Raw genomic sequence first — 24,875 nt, forward strand, 5'->3', positions numbered from 1 at the left:
TGGTGAATTTACTATAATTGTTATGCCATATTTCTGAAATGCTGTTAATTGAAGTGTTTATTATATTTTGTATCGTTACACTGGTGTTTGTTTGTTTAAGGTTTTTCACCTGCACAAATAAATGAGGAAAAGAAATTAAAAGCCTCATCATTTGGGAGTGAATCCCAGCAGAAAACCTCCAGGAGTGTGAGAGGCGTGCACAAACAACGCCAGGACTTAACAATTATCTTTAAACATTTAACAACATCACTTAAATATTCTTGTGTAATCTGTGTAAAAGTTTTGAGTTCCGTGAGCTTGACAGGTTTACAGTGTAGCTCTCAGGTTCAAAAAGGTTGGTGACTCCTGATTTAGGGTTATATTTGACCTGTCTGGTCTAAATGTGTGACTCTACAGTATGAACTGTAAACAATATGGGTCAAAGCATCGGGCGACACCTGTTACTTATGGAATTCAAGTATTTTGATCAGACTCTTTGCCACAAGTGTAGACGCACAAATGGACAATTTATTTTGTCAAGACTCCTTTTTTGGATAAAACATGATTGTGGAAGAAGTCAATTTGCCCACGACGCCCTGATCGCAGCCTCGTGGAGGACCTTTGAGATGAGATCGTGAAACAAGCCTACTGAGCCAACAGTGTTCAATTGTGCTAAATGCTCATCGGGATGGTCCTGATGTACAAAAGCTGGTGAAAGATGAAAGCGTCTGGCACCGACTGAGGATTCAGGAATGTGGTTATTCCTGCATGAAGGGGAAAACAATGGAGCGTAACTGGTAGAGTTGCAAAAAAGTCTTCTGCAGAACCGGGGATACTGCAACTGGGTTGTGTGGAACCAGGCTGTGAATGTGTGTGAGCAGGATCCAGGAGGGACCAGAGAGACTTCTGTCTGCAGTGCATCGTGGAACTCACTGGGTGGCAGCAGGTTTTCAGTGGCGGCATCACACATCTATCATCTAGATTTGCATTACAAAGACACATGTGGACACATGATCATTGTTTTACCTCGGTCCTCAGAGTGTTTGGCCAGTCCGGGTCCAACACTGGTCCATCATCTGGGTTCTGCAGCCCTGTCTCCATGGCAACCAAAATGGGTTGCCCATAATCTGTTGTTGACTGTGTAAGTGAAGGTTTTAGAGTTAAGGAATCATACATATTGTCTTTATTAAAGACAGCGCTTTGTGTTCTGTGTTTCTTCCTGACCTGAACAGAGAAGCCAAGCCGTTGGCATTTCATGACCCCAGTCAGCAGAACCAGCGTCTGAGGCTGCTGCCGGTGCGACTCGTCCAGGACGGCCCGAGGGGGGAAACGCTTTTCATCCAAGACCAAACTGTACCACACACCTGGGGGATGAAGAGGAGGAGGGCTCATATTAGGTCTCTCTCTCTCGCCGGGTACATTCTCCAGCAAAATCTGGATGTAGACACAAGCAGAAGTGAGTGTGGCAGGAGACCCTGCCTCTCCTGGCTTCACTGCCACAGACCGACACACAGGCTCAGACACAGCTTCCAACTTTATCCAAGAACAAACACCAAACCAAGACGTCCTGAACCCAGCTCTCCCAGAGACCCACACTGTACTGCTGCAATCCTGTCTGCTGTGTGTGTGTGTGTGTGTGTGTTCGCCCCTGACGAGCGTCAGGTGACTGGAACCTCCTTCCTCCCAGTCTGAGAAAATGAAAGAAAGCAGCATGAGCCTTTGTCCTTCTCAGTGCACACTGTTTCCAAACATCCCAAATAGAACATGCAAATTTGTGTTCTTGGGAATGTACTGGTTTTCTGCAGGATTGGCTGTGAAATGAGATCTGATTTGCACATGCATCTAAACTGACCCAAAACAAAAGACGGTTGACGGATTGAAAGGTTTACTGAAATGAAGCAGGAGGTGGAGAACAGCTGTGTTTACCAAGAGGATGGTCCAGAGACAGAAAACAGACATAAAACACGACAGCATGTGAGAGCAGGAAGCACAAATCCTCAACGTTAAGCTCCAGTCAGAGATTCTGCAGGAAGGTACAAATGAAGTATTTCATCCTGTTGCACTGGAGCTGCTGACGTAGCAGTCGTATTAAACATGTGTGGACTCAAGACAGGAATGAAGTCTGGAGTTTGAATGCATTCAGCCAATGAAACCCAGAAGGCCTAATGGAGCACATTTTCTCTCACGTCACCATCAGTGTGTGACGGGCTGCACTCTGGAGGACTTCCTTCACTACGTCATCATGCAATCTGGTTTTCTCACATGGGTTGTACTCAGCCAGCTGAGGTACCTGCTGTACTGTTGTACTGAGGTACCTGCTGTACTGTTGTACTGAGGTACCTGCGGTACTGTTGTACTGAGGTACCTGCTGTACTGTTGTACTGAGGTACCTACTGTTATACTGAGGTACCTGCGGTACTGTTGTACTGAGGTACCTTCTGTTGTACTGAGGTACCTGCTGTACTGTTGTACTGAGGTACCTACTGTTGTACTGAGGTACCTGCGGTACTGTTGTACTGAGGTACCTGCTGTACTGTTGTACTGAGGTACCTACTGTTGTACTGAGGTACCTACTGTTGTACTGAGGTACCTGCTGTACTGTTGTACTGAGGTACCTACTGTTGTACTGAGGTACCTGCGGTACTGTTGTACTGAGGTACCTGCTGTACTGTTGTACTGAGGTACCTACTGTTGTACTGAGGTACCTGCGGTACTGTTATACTGAGGTACCTGCTGTACTGTTGTACTGAGGTACCTACTGTTGTACTGAGGTACCTGCGGTACTGTTGTACTGAGGTACCGGCTCACAGTAGACGTCAATCTTAATACTCGTGGCCAGACGCTAAGAATGTGATGTGATGTCAGTGTGTCTGTAGGTATGCTAGTGCAGGTGAGTGTGACTGAGGTGCTGACAGACAGAAGGTACGATGGCGTGAAGCTGAAGTGACGGTGGAGCAGTGACACAGTTTAGCAGCAGCTGGCTCATGCTAACATGTCAGTAGCGTCTCCATGCAGCGAGCCTGCACATCTGGAACCAATGAAACAGAGACACAGTAACCGTGCAGCTTTACAAGGCCATGAGGGGAGTTTCTGTGAGGGAGGAAAACACCATGACAGGACCTTCTATGGATGGATAGAAAACCAAAAACAAAGACGCTGGAAAACTAGACCGCTTTTACAATGGAGAGAATTTAATTTCCCTTTATTGAACCACACAAAGCTGACGATCTGCTTTACTGAGCAGCGACGTTTTGATCAAAGGGACAGCAACATTAGTTGTCATGTTCAGGTGGGTAAATCCCAGTGTCAACCAAAGGAAACAATAATCATTATGTAATAACACAAAAAACAACTTTGTGATCTCCAGATGTTAAAAAATACCAATGATACATTTGAGCTACCATGATACAGCCAGAGTTATAATAATAATAGTTATAATACAACCCAAAGGGAATATATCCACAAGTGCATCTTCCACCCACCAACATCAGCTGTGGTGTTCGTCCTGGAGGTCAGACTGAGACAGACGGTCAGAGACATGCAGGTGACCTGCTTCCCTCCTCGCTGGCAGTCCTTGTTAAATATGTTGATCTTCTCTGGCTCAAAAGTCAATTGGGCTTGAATCTGCACCACACCTCGTGACCTGCAGTCCATAGAAGAGCATTAACGTCTGAGAGCCGTGTCTTCAAATGTAACTTTCTACATAATGTATATATGTGTGTGTACTGACCAGATGATGACCGCAGCGCCTTGCGCTCCCACTGCAAGGTCCACCAGCCCATCTTCATTAACATCCAGAATACCATGGATACTCTGACCAAAGTACTGCAGACCTGCAGTGAAACCAGCTGCAGACAGACGCTGTAGAGGCAACATGGAAGATAATTCATGTTGTCAATGTTAATGCTGTTCAGCATTCTCAGGGAACAATTCTCATTTCTTAAGGAAGTCGTCCGAATTACAAATTAAAGCAAAGCCATTGTAAGTGCATTGGAAGGACTGATAACACAAGGCAACACAGTCGTTTTGGTATTGTGACTAATTCAAACGAGTTCTTTGGTCAATTAGATTCTGTGGCTAATGGCGACTCAGTCTGCAGTGCACGCAGGACATCTGTAACATCAGCAGGTACAACTCTGTGTTACAAACAGTGTGATTCCTATTTTGTTTGTTTGCTATATGAATGTGGCAATTGTAACATCAAAATCATATTAATCTCCGGATTCTATTAAAGTTGACAACTGTGACAGCCACAGAATGAGAAATGTGATGATCTCCAAGCTTTAATTCAATTGATTCATGTATCTAGCATTCATAGAAATTTAATGGTATGTATATACACATATATATATATATATGGATGTCAGGCAGCAAGCTATTTCACTTCTAGACTTGATGGGTGAGAATATTTGATGGTTATTCAATGACCAACCCCTCAGGCTGCACGTTCTAGCAGTGCAGTGTTGCTTCCTGTTGGTTTTGGCTCCTACCTGTCTGTGACGTGGCTGAATAGCTTTTTCCCGACCAAAGAAAATGTAGACTGCCCCTTGGTGGTCATTCTCCAAAGGTGCTCCCACCACAAGCTCCTGGAACCCGTCCCCATCCATGTCAGGTATCTGAGCCAATGCTGAACCCAGACGGGAGTTCTCAGAGCGGTCCAGTATCTCCAACACTCCCTGGAGGATGAACGAGGTCTGGAGAGGAAAAACAAGTTTAGCTCGTTTACAATTATCTATGAAAGTAGACATTTCTGTTCTTGCACACAGCAAATAAGTTTGAGAGTTACAGGAACTCCGACTCTGCTCACTAACCATTCTGATTAGTTTAATTGTGCAATTCACAGATTCTTCTGATAAAAGAGACCAAATCGCGTCTGCTTTTCACAATGATCTTTAAAGGGAAACCTCTTCTAGTGGAACAAGTATTGAACAACTTGCAGAATGGTGTCATTTGAACACTCTGACAACCTTTACAAGCTGTGAAATGAAACCTCATCACAGTAGATGTACTCATACCTGTGAGGTAATGGAGTAGACGTACACCTTCCCTCTCTCCCAGCCTTGGCTGTAGTACATGGGTGCGGCCACCAGGAGGCAGTCAGTCTTTCCATCACTGTCGATGTCCATGGACAACAACACGCTGCCAAAGTACGACCCGATCTGGAAACACCACGAGCGAAACGCCCCGTTAGGGTTTGTTACGGGCAAGAACAGCACTGAAATGGTCAAATGTCAGGGTTTTTGGATTGTTGTCATATAATGTGCATTTCTTTTGAAATATTGAGTTGGCAATATTGCCACTTGTCATCCGCCCTGCCGTTCAAGAAAAGTCAAGCAAAACACAATTTTGAGTTGAGGTACAGTCTGTAGCAGTCGTGTGGTGTTTCAGTCGGGGCCAGCAGTAATGCAGCCAATGCAGCAGCAGCACATTACGTCCTACAGTAAAAACAATCCGAATCCAATGTAAGACCACTGCTATGTATCAGTACTTTGTCAATACCGACATGACAGCTCATCAACAACCAGAACACACCCAGACTCCATCACAGCATCTCCCAGTGTTTCCCACAGAGGAGAGCTGATCTTCTTATGACAAAGAATTAAGGTGATTTAAGCAATTAAGCTCGTCAGGGGCTAACACACACACACACACACACACACACACACACACACACACACACACACACACACACACACACACACACACACACACACACATTGTACTTAACAAAAATGTGCCACACAGAGATTTTTTGATACCATTTGATACAATGAGTACTACAACAGAATCTGTTTGTTGGTATGGTAAGTATTTACCCTCGAGATTAGTAAAAGTGTGTGTGTGTGTGTGTGTGTGTGTGTGTATGTGTATGTGTATGTGTATGTGTATGTGTATGTGTATGTGTGTGTGTGTGTGTGTGTGTGTGTGTGTGTGTGTGTGTGTGTGTGTGTGTGTGTGTGTGTGTGTGTGTGTGTGTGTGTGTGTGTGTGTGTGTGTGTGTGTGTGTGTGTGTGTGTGTGTGTGTGTGTGTGTGTGAGACCTGCTCTCCCAGCAGCGCCTGCAGCACCGCCAGGTTTCCGGTGTTTTTGAGGGTGAAGACGATGACTTTGCCGGTGTGGTTGAACCTCGGTGCTCCGGCGACGTAGAGCTGAGAGCCACGGGATGAGATGACTGAACTCACAGAGTAACCTGGACCACAAAACAAATCGTGGGATTAATACGCTGGATCTGTTCTTCTTTGTTTGACCCTCGACATGCATTTGTCCCTGTTAATAAAGTTTTAAGTTGATGCAACAACATCTTACCTGGTCTCAAGAAATCTTTACAACCACATCCTGTAAATATCAACGATGTGATGCACATATAATCGTGATTACCTAGATAGGCTGCATGGTTCTTTAGCACTTCGGGAAACTCCTCCTGGTAGGAGGATTTTGTTGGGACAACTTTGCCATGTTTGGTTTCCTTGAGCACGGCGCCGTTCCAGTCGTAGGCGCCGACGGCTCCCAGCAGGATGCCGTCCTGAGGAGAAAGCAAGGACAAACTGCATGTCGTCATTTGATCAGTGACACATGAGGTTTTGCAAAATGAACAAATAAACCACCTTTCACAAAGATCTGTTAAACTAATGCCTCGGCTTTGTTCACATCCTTCAGTCGTTCAATGAAAAGCAAAACTGAATGTAGACTGAATTCTACACGTATGTATACACTTCAGTTGAGGCCAAAATTGTGTAAATGTGACATGAAACAACAAACAAAGCACCCCCCCAAACACACACACACACACACACACAATTACCTCATATATTTAATAAATATGCCTGAAAAGGAGTAGGAAAAAGCCAAACTTATCAAATCGTAGCCCTTCTCTAATATTCAATAGTACTCTGTTAGAAAGATCTTTCTGTAATAAAACTAGATGCTGTTGTTAAAGTGTTTCAATGTTTTGTTCAAGTACTTCAGGTTCCTCACACAGTAAATCTTGCTCTCTGAAATGTTTCATCAATGAGAAAGTGAGAGTGTGTGAGTGTCTGTTTGCACATTGAATGAAGGCTTGTTTCCTGCCCCCACGGCTGGATAGAGTGGTATAGAAAGCAGATGTATGGCTGGGATACAGATACAGCGTCTACCAGAGGAGCAACAGTCTGCCTGAAGAGCAGCTGAGGTGCATTTGGACGAGTGAAGCTGGCGAGTGATTGTGATTGAGGGTCAAAATGTGATCTGCTGCACTATAAACGACGTCGTCCACGTTGACAGGAGATCGTTCAGGTTGTTCTCTGGTTGCCTCTCAATATAAGTCGCAGGACTTTTTGTTATACATGTGATTGTACACATACACACTTTGACTATGTATGAATCATGAGGGGGGTATCAGGGGTGGGGGGTAAGAGGAATGTCTTATTTTTATTTGTTAAATTACTTTATTTTATTTTTTTCTTCTTCTTGTATCTGTTTGTTTCTTCCTTTTACTTTCTTAGACTGATGAATAATATACTTATACTACATCTGTGACATGTAAAAGTGTTTGTTAAGATATTCTGTTAAAACAAATTAAAATTTGAAAGGAAAAAAAAACCCAAACAAAAACAAAAACCAAGTCACAGGATTACTGGAGAAAGAGCTGCACCAAGACTTCAGGGATTCTGAAGCGAAACTTGATTTTTGGAGCGCTCCAATAATATCGATACGACTCATTCACACACCTACTATAAAGCTATTTAATTTTCTAATTTGTTATTAGTCAGGAGGGGTAATGGGGATGACATCTCTGGGTTGGTTTTTGCGTCTCATCAGAGAAAAACTTGGAGGAGGTTGTGGGAGACCGATATGTTTTGACTTACTGTCTCAGCGGGAAACACAACTTACAAATGCACAGGGAAAACATTCACAGCAGAAAGGCCCTCAAGCCTCAACCGGATCTCAGACTGGTGAGAGCGGTACACCACTGTGAGAACCTGCCAAGTCCACACTATAAGTAGCTATAAAGGGTCAACTGAAATACAATTGCAAGAAGAAGTATATGAACATTTGTCTGCATAAATGATCATTGAAGTCACAGCAGAGTAACAGAGTCAATACCTCAAACCATCCTATGTGACAGTTGGTATTGAACACAGTGTGAAAACCTGACTGGGTCTAAAAGCTTCACCACAATGTCAAAGTGCTGAAGCCTTTCTGGGTCCCGATGCGGAAATGAAGTCTTAACATGTTGTTCAATAAGAAAAACCATGCCTACATCAATGAAGGTTTGTACTACGGTGGTGTCAAATGAGACAAACTGGACAATTCTGCAAGACATTTGTTGGGAAATTTTTATTCATTTGCTCTTGTTGACAAATGTTTTAGCTAAATGTTCTAACACAGACAACAATAACCAGGAGATGTATCTCAGAAGCCGAAGAGTGAATATTACTCACTTTGACAAAATGTGAGGAGAATCCCGCTTGAGCCATCTGCAAACCGAACCTGTGACCTTGACTGCTTGTACCTGCAACAACAACAAACAAACACAAAACAACTTCCTCAGCATCCAGACATGTGGAATAAACTTGTTAAATGTCACTGATCACATGAATGGATACGAGAATGTGCACCAGGCAGGGCTCATACCTTCGCAAATGCCACATTTCTTTGTGGAACCAAGTTAGCATCACTAGCATGCTAGCTCATTGCCATGCTAATTAGCTAATTAGCTTCCAATGCGCTCACACTGGTGTTTCTGGATACTTGCCGAGCCGAGATATTAAAGTAATGTCTGTTTCCTTGCTGCAGCCTGACTGCCGGCTCAGCAGACCTCCATGTGTTCACAGTGGAGCAAATATCTGACCTCTCCAGGAGCTGTTCCATCTCAGAATCTAATCCATTGGTCCTTGGATGATGACAAATCATCCCTGACGAGTTCTTGCAATTCGGGTCAATAGTTTTAGTGAAAAGTTGGTCAAATCAATAAATGCGCGTCTTAATACATAACCTTTGCCCCAATTGGCAGAGCTAATAACAAACCACCTTGTAGCTTCCTTACAGGGAGTCACAAAAACACTGCTGAGTATCAGGAAGAACACAGTTGAACATGAACGCCCACTGACCCTCTAGGGAGAAAATCCTCTCTCCCAGAGCATCCACAATGTCCTTTAATGCTGACTCATCCGTCACGTTGAAGAAGTGCTTCTCATCAGGGTCACTGGCAATGAACTTAATTTCCTTCAGAAACGCTTCAGGGTTGATTCCTCTGCGGTTGTAATACCCCAAAACCTAGGGGAGAGAGGGAGAACGAGAGAGAGAGAATGTGAGGTTGTTGTCTGGAGCAGCTTTCTGAATGGGCCAAAGAAGAAATCGGGTAAGGACAGGTGACCTGATAAAGGTGCACCTGTCTTACATCCGTCTTCAGCTGGGAAGGACTTCCACCCTCCACAGCTCTGCTCGGGGAAAAGTGGCTACTGAAGATGGATGAAGTCAGTTATGGGAAGGAAGGAAACAAACTCTCAAATTCAAAGAGTCAGAGATGAGATGAGATGTGGACTCACAGCGATGGCGTACATGGTGATGTTGTCTCGTTGGCTGTCAGCGATGGCCTGCACCAGCTGAGGACTGTCATGAGATTCACCGTCTGTGATGACGATCATCACCTTCTGGGCTCCCGGACGGCCGCCACGCCTGAAGGCCTCCGTCCTGTAAGATCACATGACGTCCAGGAGGCTCAGCCCAAACCCAGGAACAAGCTCTTTCAATAATCAGTGTCAGCCTGAGTCCATCAATGTCACTGGATTTTCCGTTCAAAGAAGGATATTAAAAAACAACAAAAAAAAGTCATTATTTGATTTTCAATTTAAAATTAAAAAATCTCAATTGAAATTGAATGGATTGTTCTTTATCAGGGTCAAGAAGGGACACAAACTTTAAGAACTGGTTGATTTCAATTTTCTGTTTCTCATAACAAATAATAAAAACACTGACGTTTTTTCGCACTGTGTACCCGGAAGTTGCCGTGTTTCAAAACAAGAGTGCGTATGAGGACGGTGTTTTTCTGGCCTGAGCTCTAAAATCTCTGCCTTCTACCTGTGGGTTCCTGGAGCCGCGTTAAAATATGTTTAGAACCGAACTCTGATGTGATTGTTGACGTGGACAAACAAGGCCTGTCATGCAGGAATCTGGGCCCTCATATCACTCCGGGGGGGGGGGGGGGGGGGGGGGGGGGGGGGGGTCTGTTTCTGTAACAACCCAGAGGAGAGTTTGAGCTGAAAATAGTTTCAGTTTGATGAAACTCTGATGCACATTTGGAGCTCGAGGTGGCAAAAACCATAACCGAGGTAAAAACCTGCTTTCTCTCCTTTTTGCTACGTCCTTTGAAGAGAGGGAACAATTATCACCTTCAACTGGCATCCATGTTCCCTCATGATTGTGAATAATATCACTACCAGTTACCTCCTGTCAGCACCAGGACAGGCTGTGGAAACATTATTATGAATAATATCACTACAAGTTAAAGTTAGCTCCTGTCAGCCCAGGACAGGACGGCCGTGGAAACAACACAGTTCACCTCCACCTGTGTGACTGATGTGAATGTATAAATGTTTCTGTACGTACTTTAATTCACCTCGAAGCACCTAGTTATCCTTATTAATGGTGAGTTTTTAAAATGTATATTTAAGTGACTTTATAGGCCTTTACTTCCTCTGATCCTCTGACATTAATTATGACCAATCTATTTGTAGGTAATATGAATTATGAGGTCAAATTTAGTCAGTTAAAATATGTGATCACCCGTCCTGCAGGCCTCGACCCAGCTAGCTGGGCTTCATTGTCGTCTCATTTACTGACTGTTCAAACTTCTTATTGAAAGTACGTTTGTTCTAAAGTCATTTAATCCAGGTGGCCACCTGCATCGTCAGCTCAGGTTCATTTACAGAAACTGCAGTATGTATGAAGACGGTGTTTTTTCAATAGGGATCATTATAGTATTGAAAGTGATTGTCTTTGCACAGAATATGTTTGCAGAGAAAATAATGTATCTGTGTTTTGTGGAGACTGTTAAGGAAAACTGATTCATATAATGTGAGCTCAGGATTCTGTCTCACTGAAGACACACAAATGTATAATTGTTTCTTGAAATGTATTTATAAATGACACAAATACAAGTACTGGTCGATCAATCTAGGTTCAATTTAGATTATTCCATGTTGTGATGAGTATTATGTATATTGTGATGTGTATACTGTGAGTCAATGTAATGATTTACTTGGACTATTTTTCATTTGTCCATGGTCATTTACTCCTGCAGAATTTCTGGTCAGTACTTGATTATGTTAAAGAAATATTGATTGGAGGTGAGTTCATATGTTCTTGCAGATCGTCTCTTCAATCAAGGTTCTTGTTCCAGTACAGACAAACTTTCCAGGGTAAAGGAGGAGTGAAGGGGCAGAAAATAAAGAGCAACGTCACAATCTAATGTAAGGTCAGTACAAATATAAAGAACAAAACATAAAGAATCATTTTGATGCATTTGGGAGGTTATATTGAGATTTACCAGAGACCTCATAAGTATTTCTGCATTTTCATAATTTTTCATGTTCTCAAGAGTCCATTTTTTTTTTTTTACAGTTTGAGATTTTCTTACAGTTTGAGATTTCTTACAGTTTGAGAAGAAGACAAACTGTCGGGGTATCTTTCTTTCCATCAATGATTGTGAAGTGTGTTGTGTCCAGCGTTGGACGGTGTATTCAGTTTACTCCATACACACCCACAAACAACCCGCTGTAAACTAGAAATGACAACTAGAGGTGCATCTGTGTTGTTTTTAGAGTGTTTATAATCTTCATGGTTAAAACAAGGCAAACCAGGCTGCCTGCACTTCACAGTCTTTTCTCTTCCAGGCTGATTTCTACTGTTCTAAATGTGACTAAATCTGGTCTGTTGTCCGTCTCCTGCTTCAGTCTGATCACGTCACAATCAGAATAAAGAGTGTGTGTCCTCAAAAGCCTGGTTGTGTACTTTAATGAAGATCAATACTCTCCTTAAGGAGGACCTGCTAAGTTAATCACTGGATATTGTCCATGTAGCAGTGTCACCCAGTTGTTCTTAAAAAGGCACACTTACTCTGATGAGTCTCGACAATAATGAAACGTTCATGAATGTAATTTTTAGTCTATAGATAAATGACACCCCAACATTTTACGTTTTTAACACTTATGTTCTTTAAAAGAAAAGTAACAAAACAAAAAATGACATTTATTTTAATGCATGCAGTATTTGCTGCTTAAAATGTAAAAAAAAATAAAAAGTAAAGTTTATAGGTACTTTGAATCAAGTTTAAATATAGCATGTTAACCTGTTAGGTTTAAGAAAATAGGCATTTTTCAAGACTTTGTGATTTGCCGCTTGATCTTGACAACTCAGGAGTTCATCCTTACATTTTGGCTCATAAAACGCCGACTAGAACTTCAAAACACTGTAAAAACTTGGATATTTAAGAGGGAAACAAGCCGATATAAACACAACAGACCGAGATCTGCACAACTCTTGACGTCATGCCCACGAAAAAGGATTCAAAATTGGCTGGAGATTCAAACTTCAAATAACTTTGTTATGTGACAACAGTGGTGGGGCAGAGTCGGAGGAACCTTAGAACCAAAACTATCGTTTTGGGATCGTCTCCAGCTTCCAGTGGTCTGGAGAACCTGTGGTCTGGAGAACCTTTGGTCTGGAGAACCAGTGGGTAGGAGACGGATGGAGAATTGATTGCCATACCGTGCGACATTGATGCCCAGCGCTGTCCTGGTCTCCTCTCCGCCTCTCTGGTCGACGCTCCTCGCAGCTTCCACCACTTCTTCCACGGTCTGGTACTCACCCAGACTGAACTCATGGACCACTGTGGAACCATACTGGACCACTCCCACCTGCAGCCAAACCAACCAGTCAATGCGGGGAAACCACACGGCACCTCCTGGTACCCTCCATGCTTTTAGATTTCTTCATTTCAAAAGATGTTTACACATTTAAGTTATTAGCTTCAAATCATTGTCACTTTGCAGTGAAGAACATCTGTTCAATCAGAGATAGAAGGTGTAACGAGGCACAGATGTACCTCAATCAGGTCTCGTGCTTCTATCTGCCACTTGCAAGACACTTTCCACTGAGTTGATATGATCACACACCACATTGCACAGCCACATGGCCCAAAGCTTTCAACACAAGATGCATTTAAAAGCACATTTGCGACAGATGTTCTGGCCCTTTCAGCAGTTTTGCTGAAGTTAGCAAGTTAGTCCCAAAAGTGTGTAAGTTTGTGGCTTTTTGACTTCTTTTTATATTTTTATTTTTCCCCTTTTCTTCTATTTTCAATTTTTTTTCTTTTATCACGTCTTCAACTAGTTCAGAACGCCGCTGCCAGATTTCTAACAAACTCCTTCAGACTGAACACGTCACCCTGTGCCGTCGTCTCTCCACTGGCTTCCACTTCCTTTCAGGATTGATCTTAAACTTCTGTTGTTTGTTTTTAATGCCATCAATGTCCTGGTTATTCTTACCTGTCTGATATTTTAACTCTAGTGACCCTGGTTCTTCTTACCTGTCTGATATTCTAACTCTAGTGACCCTGGTTCTTCTTACCTGTCTGATATTTTAACTCTAGTGACCCTGGTTCTTCTTACCTGTCTGATATTTTAACTCTAGTGACCCTGGTTCTTCTTACCTGTCTGATATTTTAACTCTAGTGACCCTGGTTCTTCTTACCTGTCTGATATTTTAACTCTAGTGACCCTGGTTCTTCTTACCTGTCTGATATTTTAACTCTAGTGACCCTGGTTCTTCTTACCTGTCTGATATTTTAACTCTAGTGACCCTGGTTCTTCTTACCTGTCTGATATTTTAACTCTAGTGACCCTGGTTCTTCTCACCTGTCTGATATTTTAACTCTAGTGACCCTGGTTCTTCTCACCTGTCTGATATTTTAACTCTAGTGACCCTGGTTCTTCTTACCTGTCTGATATTTTAACTCTAGTGACCCTGGTTCTTCTTACCTGTCTGATATTTTAACTCTAGTGACCCTGGTTCTTCTTACCTGTCTGATATTTTAACTCTAGTGACCCTGGTTCTTCTCACCTGTCTGATATTCTAACTCTAGTGACCCTGGTTCTTCTTACCTGTCTGATATTTTAACTCTAGTGACCCTGGTTCTTCTCACCTGTCTGATATTTTAACTCTAGTGACCCTGGTTCTTCTTACCTGTCTGATATTTTAACTCTAGTGACCCTGGTTCTTCTCACCTGTCTGATATTTTAACTCTAGTGACCCTGGTTCTTCTTACCTGTCTGATATTTTAACTCTAGTGACCCTGGAGGGCCCTGGTTCTTCTTACCTGTCTGATATTTTAACTCTAGTGACCCTGGAGGGCCCTGGTTCTTCTTACCTGTCTGATATTTTAACTCTAGTGACCCTGGTTCTTCTTACCTGTCTGATATTTTAACTCTAGTGACCCTGGTTCTTCTTACCCGTCTGATATTTTAACTCTAGTGACCCTGGTTCTTCTTACCTGTCTGATATTCTAACTCTAGTGACCCTGGAGGGCCCTGGTTCTTCAGCTCAGCTTCTTCTAGACGTTCCAAGGTGGAGATATAAGCAGTGGGGTGTCGCTCTCTTGCTGTTGCTGCTCCCAGACTGAGGAACAAACTGCCCCCCGACATTCACACCACTACTGATCTCCGCCTTTTTAAATCAAAGCTGAAAACACATTTTTTTAGTTTGGCTTTTAACTCAGTCTAGGACAGAGTATTTATCCTGTATGCTCTGTTTTTTTGAATCTCTGGAAGCTTCACCAACCTGCAGCACCGTCGCTCCTCCAGTCAGACCTGTGTTTTATGTACTGTTTCTATGTATTATTCTTCTATTTGTTTCTTAATGTACTGTTTCTATGTATTATTCTTCTATTTGTTTCTTAATGTATTGTTTCTATGTATTATTCTTCTATTTGTTTCTTAATGTACTGTTTCTATGTATTCTTCTTCTATTTGTTTCTTAATGTATTGTTTCTATGTATTCTTCTTCTATTTGTTCCTTAATGTATTGTTTCTATGTATTATTCTTCTATTTGTTTCTTAATGTATTGTTTCTATGTATTATTCTTCTATTTGTTTCTTAATGTACTGTTTCTATGTATTCTTCTTCTATTTGTTTCTTAATGTATTGTTTCTATGTGTTCTTCTTCTATTTGTTCCTTAATGTATTGTTTCTATGTATTATTCTTCTATTTGTTTCTTAATGTACTGTTTTTATGTATTATTCTTCTATTTGTTTCTTAATGTACTGTTTCTATGTATTATTCTTCTATTTGTTTCTTAATGTATTGTTTCTATGTATTCTTCTTCTATTTGTTCCTTAATGTATTGTTTCTATGTATTATTCTTCTATTTGTTCCTTAATGTATTGTTTCTATGTATTATTCTTCTATTTGTTTCTTAATGTATTGTTTCTATGTATTATTCTTCTATTTGTTCCTTAATGTATTGTTTCTATGTATTATTCTTCTATTTGTTTCTTAATGTACTGTTTCTATGTATTATTCTTCTATTTGTTTCTTAATGTATTGTTTCTATGTATTATTCTTCTATTTGTTTCTTAATGTACTGTTTCTATGTATTCTTCTTCTATTTGTTTCTTAATGTACTGTTTCTATGTATTATTCTTCTATTTGTTTCTTAATGTATTGTTTTTATAGCTTTGTGGTAAAGCACTTTGGGTTCCACTGGGTTATTGTAAAGGGCTATACAAATAACATTTGATTGATATCCTTTTTATTTCATTTTTTCCCATTTTCTTCTTTATTCCCTTTTCCTTTTTAACTTTCCTCAAAGCTATGGCTGACTCAGCTGTTTTACCGTATTTAACTGTTTTTAGCCTGGACATTAAACCACTTGTGTGGAATCAGTGTGGATGTTTATACCGCTCCATGCTTTCCTCCATCTGCATTACGCAAAGTGTCCAGTGCATAATATTTTGCCATTTGTTGAAGGCGAGGTCAGGAGCGCTGCGGTTTTTGCTGTGAAAGTTGGCCTGGTCTGAAATTACTGGTTGCGTTGCCAAAGCAGAGCCGCACACGCCTGGTCCTGGAGGCTCTGTCTGATTTTGACTTTCTCTGCCCCGGCAAGGAGGGGCTCATTATCAGACTGAAGAGTTCCATGTTGACACTTTTAGCAGATTTGAGTGTTTAGTCTGGTGCAGTGTTTTTCAACCACTGCTCCGCGGCACACTGGTGTTCCGCGAGATCTAGTCAGGTGAGCCGTGGAAAATTATCCAATTTCATATTTTTTTTCTAAAAATCATTTGCTCTCACAGCCGTTGTCAGCTGTGAGAGCAGTGTGTTGCAGAGTAATCATGTATAAATACTCTTCACCACTAGAGGGCAGCACAGAACTTTGCCGGTGAAATGTAAAGTGACAGACGTCAGTGTGGTTCATCTCCACCTCCTGCTACCATCTTGTATCAAAGTACTGTGTCAGTGACAGTGATGGAGAAGTTTTTGAAAAGGAAGAATGTGAACCAGGATCTCAGCTCTTCATCCATCAGGTCCAGGTTTCACACTGAGGGAGGCACTATTAAAAAAAAGTCCTTGCTTTCTGGATTTACTGGATTCCTGTTGATAAAACTTTGATGAGAAAGACTTTATATTGTTAATAGAGGCTACACAGTTTCACATTTTAACATTTTCGGGTGGTGGTGTGCCTCCAGGATTTTCCAAACAAAAAAGTGTGTCTTGGCTCAAAAAGGTTGAAAAACACTGGTGTAGTGTAGCAGAAAGAAAACGTATACAATTTGGCCCTCCAGCAGGTCAGGTCACGTCAGGCCATAGTATTTCATCAACTTCACACATTAGCCACGGTTCACCTGCACTTTCAGTGCCGGAGTGTCGTGGGTTGTCGTGTGGTCCGAATGAAAAAGTTGTGGATGGTACGGAAAGAAACCAGGACCACAATGTACGTGCTTTGCCGTAGTGGAGCCTCCCGCTCTGCCCCGCTCTGCAACATACTGCAGTGGAACAGCAGCTGTTATGTCCTCTCTCGCAGAGAGCATTGGAAATACCCCCTTGTGTGTGTCGGCTCCAACCCGGGACAATCCAGAGAAACATCCTCACAGGCGTTCACTACTGCCTCCAGCAGAATGTGCAGAGTGTATGGCTGGAGTCACAGACTCTCCACTACTATGCTGAGAACAGTTCCTCTACTGGATTCAGACCAACGGAGATGCTGGCAGAAAAAGGACCCTGAACCTGGGGTGGCCACTGAACCAGGTGTGAACCAGAGCAGCCCGATGGAAGCTCTCATTGTCCCGAGTGACAACACATCGGGCTTGATCTGGCTCCTCTTCCTATTGGAGAATGTTATTGTGCAGCTGATCTACAATGTGAAATAGTGCAGTGCTGTATGGATCCAGTATGGCGGTGGACGACGTCACCATTGTTATTGGACGCACACATGGTGATTGTTGCTTCCTCTCTGGCATGGTTGATGTTTCTCCCTCTTCCTCATCTTCTTCCTGTTCTTCCTCTCTGTTGTCTCTCAACCTCTACATGATTGGGATCCGTTGTCCCAAAGGACAAGAACATGCCTCTAGTTATCCTCTATTTATTGACTCCCATTTCTGATTGGTGTGTTCACCTGAAGAAAGGTGTGGTCTGAGTTTTGGTTATGATAACTTGAGTTAATTATATTAAGAGCATGTGTTTGCTGTATGAGCACATAGTGCCATGAATGATTTATTTGGCCATTTTTGGAACCAGGTTTTGTGTTTTAGCAATTGAGAAAAACTGTATTACATTCACCAAGTTGGAACAATGGCTTACTGCTATGAAACATGCCTGAACTCTGTAAGTACTTCCAGACAGTCGAGGGATGTTGTATAAAGAACTGGTGAATATTAAACAACTTTCAAACACTCAGATCAAGGATGATTTTTTGCCCAAGTTTTGTCTTCATCCATTAGTTTGTCGTAGGTAGAGCACATAAACATTTTGATATCTACAGTATACTGACATCAGGGTGACGTTAGACTTTTCATACCTATAACAAAATAAAAACAGCTTAGAACCCATAATCTCTCTGGACGCCCCCGGTTCTTCTACAGCACGACAGAGGTGAACGAACCTGTGTCTGACCTGGGCCCATGTCGAACTTCTGTAAGATGTTTATGATGAAGTCCTGGACCGGGTACCAGGGGTAAATTGAGTTAGACCCGTCCAAAACAATCACAATGTCCATGAACGTCTCGCACCCTGCAAGATTAAAAAAGAGGTAAATGCAAGACAGCTTGTTGATGAACTGATGAAAAAAATGGACAAAAAAAATGGAAGAAGTCATTGAAACAAGAATAAACTGATGAATAGATGGCTGGATGAATGAACTGAAAGAGATGTATGTTAGAAAGACATGGATAGATTTATGAATGAATTTATGGATAAAGGGTTAGAAAGAAACTACAAAAATGTATGAGTAGATGAACTGATGAAAGAAACTATGGGTTGATGAATGATTTGATGAATATTGGAAAATATATTATTATATATTTTTTATAACTTTTTTTATTGGAAGCAGTTTGACAGGTTACAAAAAAATAGAGTGTAATGCAGGAAAAAAAACCTTTCTTTTTCGGTTTTCCATCTGTCCATCCATTGTGTCTGTGTTGGAACCGTTGGGTCCTCTGCAGCGCAACATGTGGAGTGCCTCAAGGCTCTATACTTGGTCCTCTTCTATTCTCCCTCTACATACTTCCCCTTGGATTGATTCTACAGAAACATCGTATCGCTTTTCATTTTTATGCCGACGACAGCCAAATGTATTTTCCTCTTAGTCAGGAAAATGCTTTTTCTGTGAAACCACTCCTTGACAACATTGATGGAATTAAGGCATGGGTGTCAATGTTTTACATTTAAACAATGCTAAGACTAAAGTCATGTTGTTTTGGCCTGGTGATTCCACCAAGGTACAGGTTGATCTGGGTTGACACCTAATACACTCGGCTAAAAACCTTGGTGTGAGACCGGACTCTGATCTTAAACTGGATCTACAAGTAAAATCAGCGGTCAAGTCCAACCACATGGACAGAACCTATATAAACATATATGTTTTAATATAGGTTTTGATATAGGTTTGGCATATATGTGACATATATAAAATTGGCCGTTTTCCTATATGTTATGTACATATATGTACATATATGTGCATATAGGTCCATATATGTGCATAAAATATAGGAAAATGGCCAATTTTATATATGTCACATATATTCAAAACCTATATCAAAACCTATATTAAAACATATATGTTTATATAGGTTCTGTCCATGTGGGACTTTCCATATATGCAGCATATATATTGTCATATATATTGTCATATATGTGCATACATGCAGAATATATGTGCATATATGCAGCATATATTGTCATATATGTGGATATATGCAGCATATATGTGCATATATGCAGCATATATATTGTCATATGTGTGCATATATGCAGCATTTATGTGCATATATGCAGCATATATATTGTCATATATGTGCATATATGCAGCATATATATGGTCATATATGTGCATATATGCAGCATATATATTGTCATATATGTGCATATATGCAGCATTTTTGTGCATATATGCAGCATATATATGGTCATATATGTGCATATATGCAGCATTTATGTGCATATATGCAGCATATATATTGTCATATATGTGCATATATGCAGCATATATATGGTCATATATGTGCATATATGCAGCATTTATGTGCATATATGCAGCATATATATTGTCATATATGCACATATATGACAATATATATGCTGCATATATGCACATAAATGCTGCATATATGCACATATATGACAATATATGCTGCATATATGCACATATATGCTGCATATATGCAGCATTTATGTGCATATATGCAGCATATATATTGTCATATATGTGCATATATGCTGCATATAGGTTTCATATATGTGCATATATCCTCATATAGGTTCTTTCCATGTGGGCAGCTTTTGTCAGTTGAGACAACTCGCCCAAGTCAAACCATTTCTGTCTTTGCATCACTTTGAGATTTGAATCTTTGCTTTTGTCACCACTGGTTTAGATGACTGCAGTGTGCTTTACGTTGGGCTCAGCCAGCTTCACTCTCTCGTCTTCAGCTGATCCAAAATGTCACTGCTCCACTTTTAACAGGAACCAAAAAAACACGAGCACATCACACCAGTTTTAGCATCACTTCACTGGCTCCCAGTTTGTCTTAGGATTGATTTTAAAATCATTTTATTAGTTTTAAATGCCTCCATGGCCCCACAGTGTTTATCTGAGCTGCTCTGGCCGTCCCCTCCCTGGCGCTCCTCAGGTCTGTTGTTTGTCCTTCAGACCAAGAGGAAGCAGAAAGACGATCATGCTTTTTCAGTCATTGCCCCAAAGTTGTGGATTTACTTGCTTTTACACATCAAACAGGCCGACTCACTTCCTGTTTTTAAAACCTCTCTGAAAATGCACTTTTCCTCTTTGGCTTTTAACTCTGAGAGGTTGACCTTTATTGTTTTTTACAGTTTTAGTTATTTGTATCTTTATTATTCCACACTGTTTTTTATCGTTTTGTTAATTAATTTTATATTTTACATGCTCCTGTCTGTGTACAGCACTCTGGCCAACTGCGTTGTATCGCAGTGCTCTATAAATAAAGTTGAGTTGAGTTGAGTTGACATATATTTACAGTTACGTCAGGAGACGTCTATCACACAACTTTCTTCTACATCATCAACACTGGAAATTGCAAAATGTATTATTGAATATATGAAATGATAGCTGGATGAACAGATTCATGGGTGGATGGATTAAGTGATGGATAAATAGATGAATGGTTGGAAGAATGGACGAGCTGATAAATTGATGGATGGACAGTTTAAAGAGATGCATGATAGAAAGATGTACGTGGTGATCTCTGAACAAACTTATTGAGGAAATTAGTGAAAGATGGATGCATGGATCGGAAGACATGGATGGATCAAATCCTGAATGGATGGATGGAAAAAGAATCGACTGATAAATGACTGGATCGATAGACGATGGATGGTTGATTAGATGGATGAATAGATGGATGATGGATGGATGGATAGTTGGAAGGCTTGATGGATGGATAGTTGGTTGGATGGATGTATGTATGTATAGTTGGTTGGTTGGATGGATGGATGGATGGATAGTTGTTTGGATGGATGGTTGGATGGATAGATGGATGGTTGGATGGATGGATAGTTGGAAGGCTAGATGGATGGATGGATGGATAGTTGGTTGGATGGATGGATGGATGGATGGATAGTTGCTTGGATGGATGGATGGATGGATGGATGGATGGATGGATGGATGGATGGATGGATGGATGGATGGATGGATGCTGGAGTGTCATTACTCTGCAGTGCAGGGGCGATGGTGTGGGAGTGCCTGAAGTTCCGTCCCACCCTGGAGCAGATCCCTGTGCTGTACAGAGAACTTCCACACTCATGAGACCAGAGGGGCCCACAGGTCTGACACACAACAACAGAAGAACACCAGAGCACATCACACAACATTAAGAATTCAGCTTTTTAAAGCGTGTAATTGGTACACTATTTTCTGACATAACAGGTTCCTCCTGCTAAAACTGACCTAATCTACTCAATTAGAAAACCCTAAAGTTACCGATCTGTTTGTATTGAGTTTTGTGAATATTGTCTAGTGTAATGGTGTTTCAGGTTTTTTGACACCCTTTAAGGATCGAAGATGTTCCTGAATATATTCAGGAACATCTTCGATCCTTAAAGGGTATATATACACAGCATTGTATGTTAAAGGCATGATTACTTTTCCTATCCAAGACAACTAAAACATTATGATGTGAAGGATGAAAGACTTGAAGGAAACTCAAAGAAATAAAAGATGACTCACCACAAAACTGCTGTCTTTTGGGTTTGAGGTCAACGTCATGCCCAGTCTCATCTTATCTTTTCTCTCAAACACATTTTCCGGTGAAATTTTCCCTGTTCACAAGCAAAATGGAGTCATTCTTCTTTTGATCCCGTGATCTACTCAGAGAAAAGGAAGTCCTGAAGGTAAAATACCAAAAAAAAAAAACCCTCACGCCAATATTCAAACCAATCCAGTCTAGTCCAGTCCAGTCCAGTCCAGTCCAGTCCAGTCCAATCCAATCCAATCCAGTCCAATACAATTCAATTCAATTCAATTCAATTCAATCCAATCCAATCCAATCCCTTGATGGGTCCTTGCTGGAGCAGCTCTCCTGTGGACGTGTAGCTGCTCTGCAGAGAGGACAGTGGAGTCCTGCTGGTCTCAGCAGTCGTCTCCACCACCCTCTGCAGGCGTCGGTGGTCCATGACAGGGTTTCTGTCGTAGGTCAGGATGGAATCAACGATGCAGATGTTGAAGTTGCTGAGGATCTTTGGGGACATGCCAAATGTCCTCAGCCTCCCCAGGAAGCACCGCCGCTGTTCAGCTTTCTTCAACAGCTGTGTGGATTGAGGGTCCAGGGGAGGTCCTCACTGATGAGGGTCCAGGGGAGGTCCTCACTGATGTGGATTGAGGGTCCAGGGGAGGTTCTCACTGATGAGGGTCCAGGGGAGGTCCTCACTGATGTGGATTGAGGGTCCAGGGGAGGTCCTCACTGATGAGGGTCCAGGGGAGGTCCTCACTGATGTGGATTGAGGGTCCAGGTGAGGTTCTCACTGATGTGGATTGAGGGTCCAGGGGAGGTCCTCACTGATGTGGATTGAGGGTCCAGGGGAGGTCCTCACTGATGTGGATTGAGGGTCCAAGTGAGGTCCTCACTGATCTGGATTGAGGGTCCAGGGGAGGTCCTCACTGATGTGGATTGAGGGTCCAGGTGAGGTTCTCACTGATGTGGATTGAGGGTCCAGGGGAGGTCCTCACTGATGAGGGTCCAGGGGAGGTCCTCACTGATCTGGATTGAGGGTCCAGGGGAGGTCCTCACTGATCTGGATTGAGGGTCCAGGTGAGGTCCTCACTGATGTGGATTGAGGGTCCAGGGGAGGTCCTCACTGATGTGGATTGAGGGTCCAGGGGAGGTCCTCACTGATCTGGAATGAGGGTCCAGGTGAGGTCCTCACTGATGTGGATTGAGGGTCCAGGGGAGGTCCTCACTGATGTGGATTGAGGGTCCAGGGGAGGTCCTCACTGATCTGGATTGAGGGTGCAGGGGAGGTCCTCACTGATGTGGATTGAGGGTCCAGGTGAGGTTCTCACTGATGTGGATTGAGGGTCCAGGGGAGGTCCTCACTGATCTGGATTGAGGGTGCAGGGGAGGTCCTCACTGATGTGGATTGAGGGTCCAGGTGAGGTTCTCACTGATGTGGATTGAGGGTCCAGGGGAGGTCCTCACTGATGTGGATTGAGGGTGCAGGGGAGGTCCTCACTGATCTGGATTGAGGGTCCAGGTGAGGTCCTCACTGATGTGGATTGAGGGTCCAGGGGAGGTCCTCACTGATGAGGGTCCAGGTGAGGTTCTCACTGATGTGGATTGAAGGTCCAGGGGAGGTCCTCACTGATCTGGATTGAGGGTCCAGGGGAGGTCCTCACTGATGTGGATTGAGGGTCCAGGTGAGGTTCTCACTGATGTGGATTGAGGGTCCAGGGGAGGTCCTCACTGATGTGGATTGAGGGTCCAGGGGAGCTCCTCACTGATGAGGGTCCAGGGGAGGTCCTCACTGATCTGGATTGAGGGTCCAGGGGAGGTCCTCACTGATCTGGATTGAGGGTCCAGGTGAGGTCCTCACTGATCTGGATTGAGGGTCCAGGTGAGGTCCTCACTGATCTGGATTGAGGGTCCAGGGGAGGTCCTCACTGATGTGGATTGAGGGTCCAGGGGAGGTCCTCACTGATGTGGATTGAGGGTCCAGGTGAGGTTCTCACTGATGTGGATTGAGGGTCCAGGGGAGGTCCTCACTGATGTGGATTGAGGGTCCAGGGGAGGTCCTCACTGATGTGGATTGAGGGTCCACCATCCCCACCTCCACCCCCACCTCCACCACCACCCCCACCTCCACCACCTCCGCCTCCACCTCCACCTCCACCCCCACCCCCACCACCACCTCCGCCTCCACCCCCACCTCCACCCCCACCTCCACCCTCACCTCCACCCCCACCTCCACCCCACCCCCAGAGGCAGCAGGAGAGTAGAAGTCAGTATATACTGTATATACAGTATATACAGTATATACAGTATATTTAATGTAACCTTTTCTTTCCTGGCGCATCTTTGAGAGGAATAATAAACACTGGTACTTTGAAAGGAGCTGTGCAGTCCTGCTTTCAAATCCTTCATGAGCACCTGAAGAATGAGTCCATCATTCCAGCATAGTATGTGTGATGACACATACTATGCTGGAATGATGGACTCATTTTTAAACAAAACCTGAAACCTTCACATTTATACGACGGCACAGGGGACAGAAGCTGAATGCACAAGACAGAAGATCAAAATATAGTCCAATTTTCCACAGAGTAATACATGTGACCAGTAGTACATGTGACCAGTAGTACATGTGACCAGTAATACATGTGACCAGTAATACATGTGACCAGTAGTACATGTGACCAGTAATACATGTGACCAGTAGTACATGTGACCAGTAATATATGTGACCAGTAATACATGTGACCAGTAGTACATGTGACCAGTAGTACATGTGACCAGTAATACATGTGACCAGTAGTACATGTGACCAGTAATACATGTGACCAGTAATACATGTGACCAGTAGTACATGTGACCAGTAATACATGTGACCAGTAGTACATGTGACCAGTAATACATGTGACCAGTAGTACATGTGACCAGTAGTACATGTGACCAGTAATACAT

General features: G+C 42.6%; 1 protein-coding gene across 2 annotated transcripts in view; it reads right to left on the reverse strand.

Moving 5' to 3' along the window:
- LOC308136640 (integrin alpha-11-like) overlaps positions 1-24,875 on the reverse strand; it is a 101,945-nt gene that overhangs the window by 35,305 nt on the left and 41,765 nt on the right. For both annotated transcript variants that reach the window (XM_080505077.1, XM_080505076.1), the window contains exons 4-18: positions 21,926-22,017; positions 21,411-21,525; positions 18,113-18,240; positions 12,726-12,874; positions 9,506-9,650; positions 9,068-9,233; positions 8,399-8,469; positions 6,357-6,501; positions 6,020-6,168; positions 4,995-5,138; positions 4,470-4,673; positions 3,710-3,840; positions 3,462-3,622; positions 1,204-1,343; positions 1,006-1,116 (exon numbers count right to left, since the gene is read on the reverse strand). In XM_080505077.1, coding sequence (XP_080361203.1) covers positions 1,006-1,116; positions 1,204-1,343; positions 3,462-3,622; positions 3,710-3,840; positions 4,470-4,673; positions 4,995-5,138; positions 6,020-6,168; positions 6,357-6,501; positions 8,399-8,469; positions 9,068-9,233; positions 9,506-9,650; positions 12,726-12,874; positions 18,113-18,240; positions 21,411-21,525; positions 21,926-22,017 — 2,051 coding nt within the window. The remainder of the gene's footprint in view (positions 1-1,005; positions 1,117-1,203; positions 1,344-3,461; positions 3,623-3,709; positions 3,841-4,469; positions 4,674-4,994; positions 5,139-6,019; positions 6,169-6,356; positions 6,502-8,398; positions 8,470-9,067; positions 9,234-9,505; positions 9,651-12,725; positions 12,875-18,112; positions 18,241-21,410; positions 21,526-21,925; positions 22,018-24,875) is intronic.

This window comes from Blennius ocellaris, assembly GCF_963422515.1.
Source record: "Blennius ocellaris genome assembly, chromosome: 11".
NCBI classification, from domain to species: Eukaryota; Metazoa; Chordata; class Actinopteri; order Blenniiformes; family Blenniidae; genus Blennius; species Blennius ocellaris.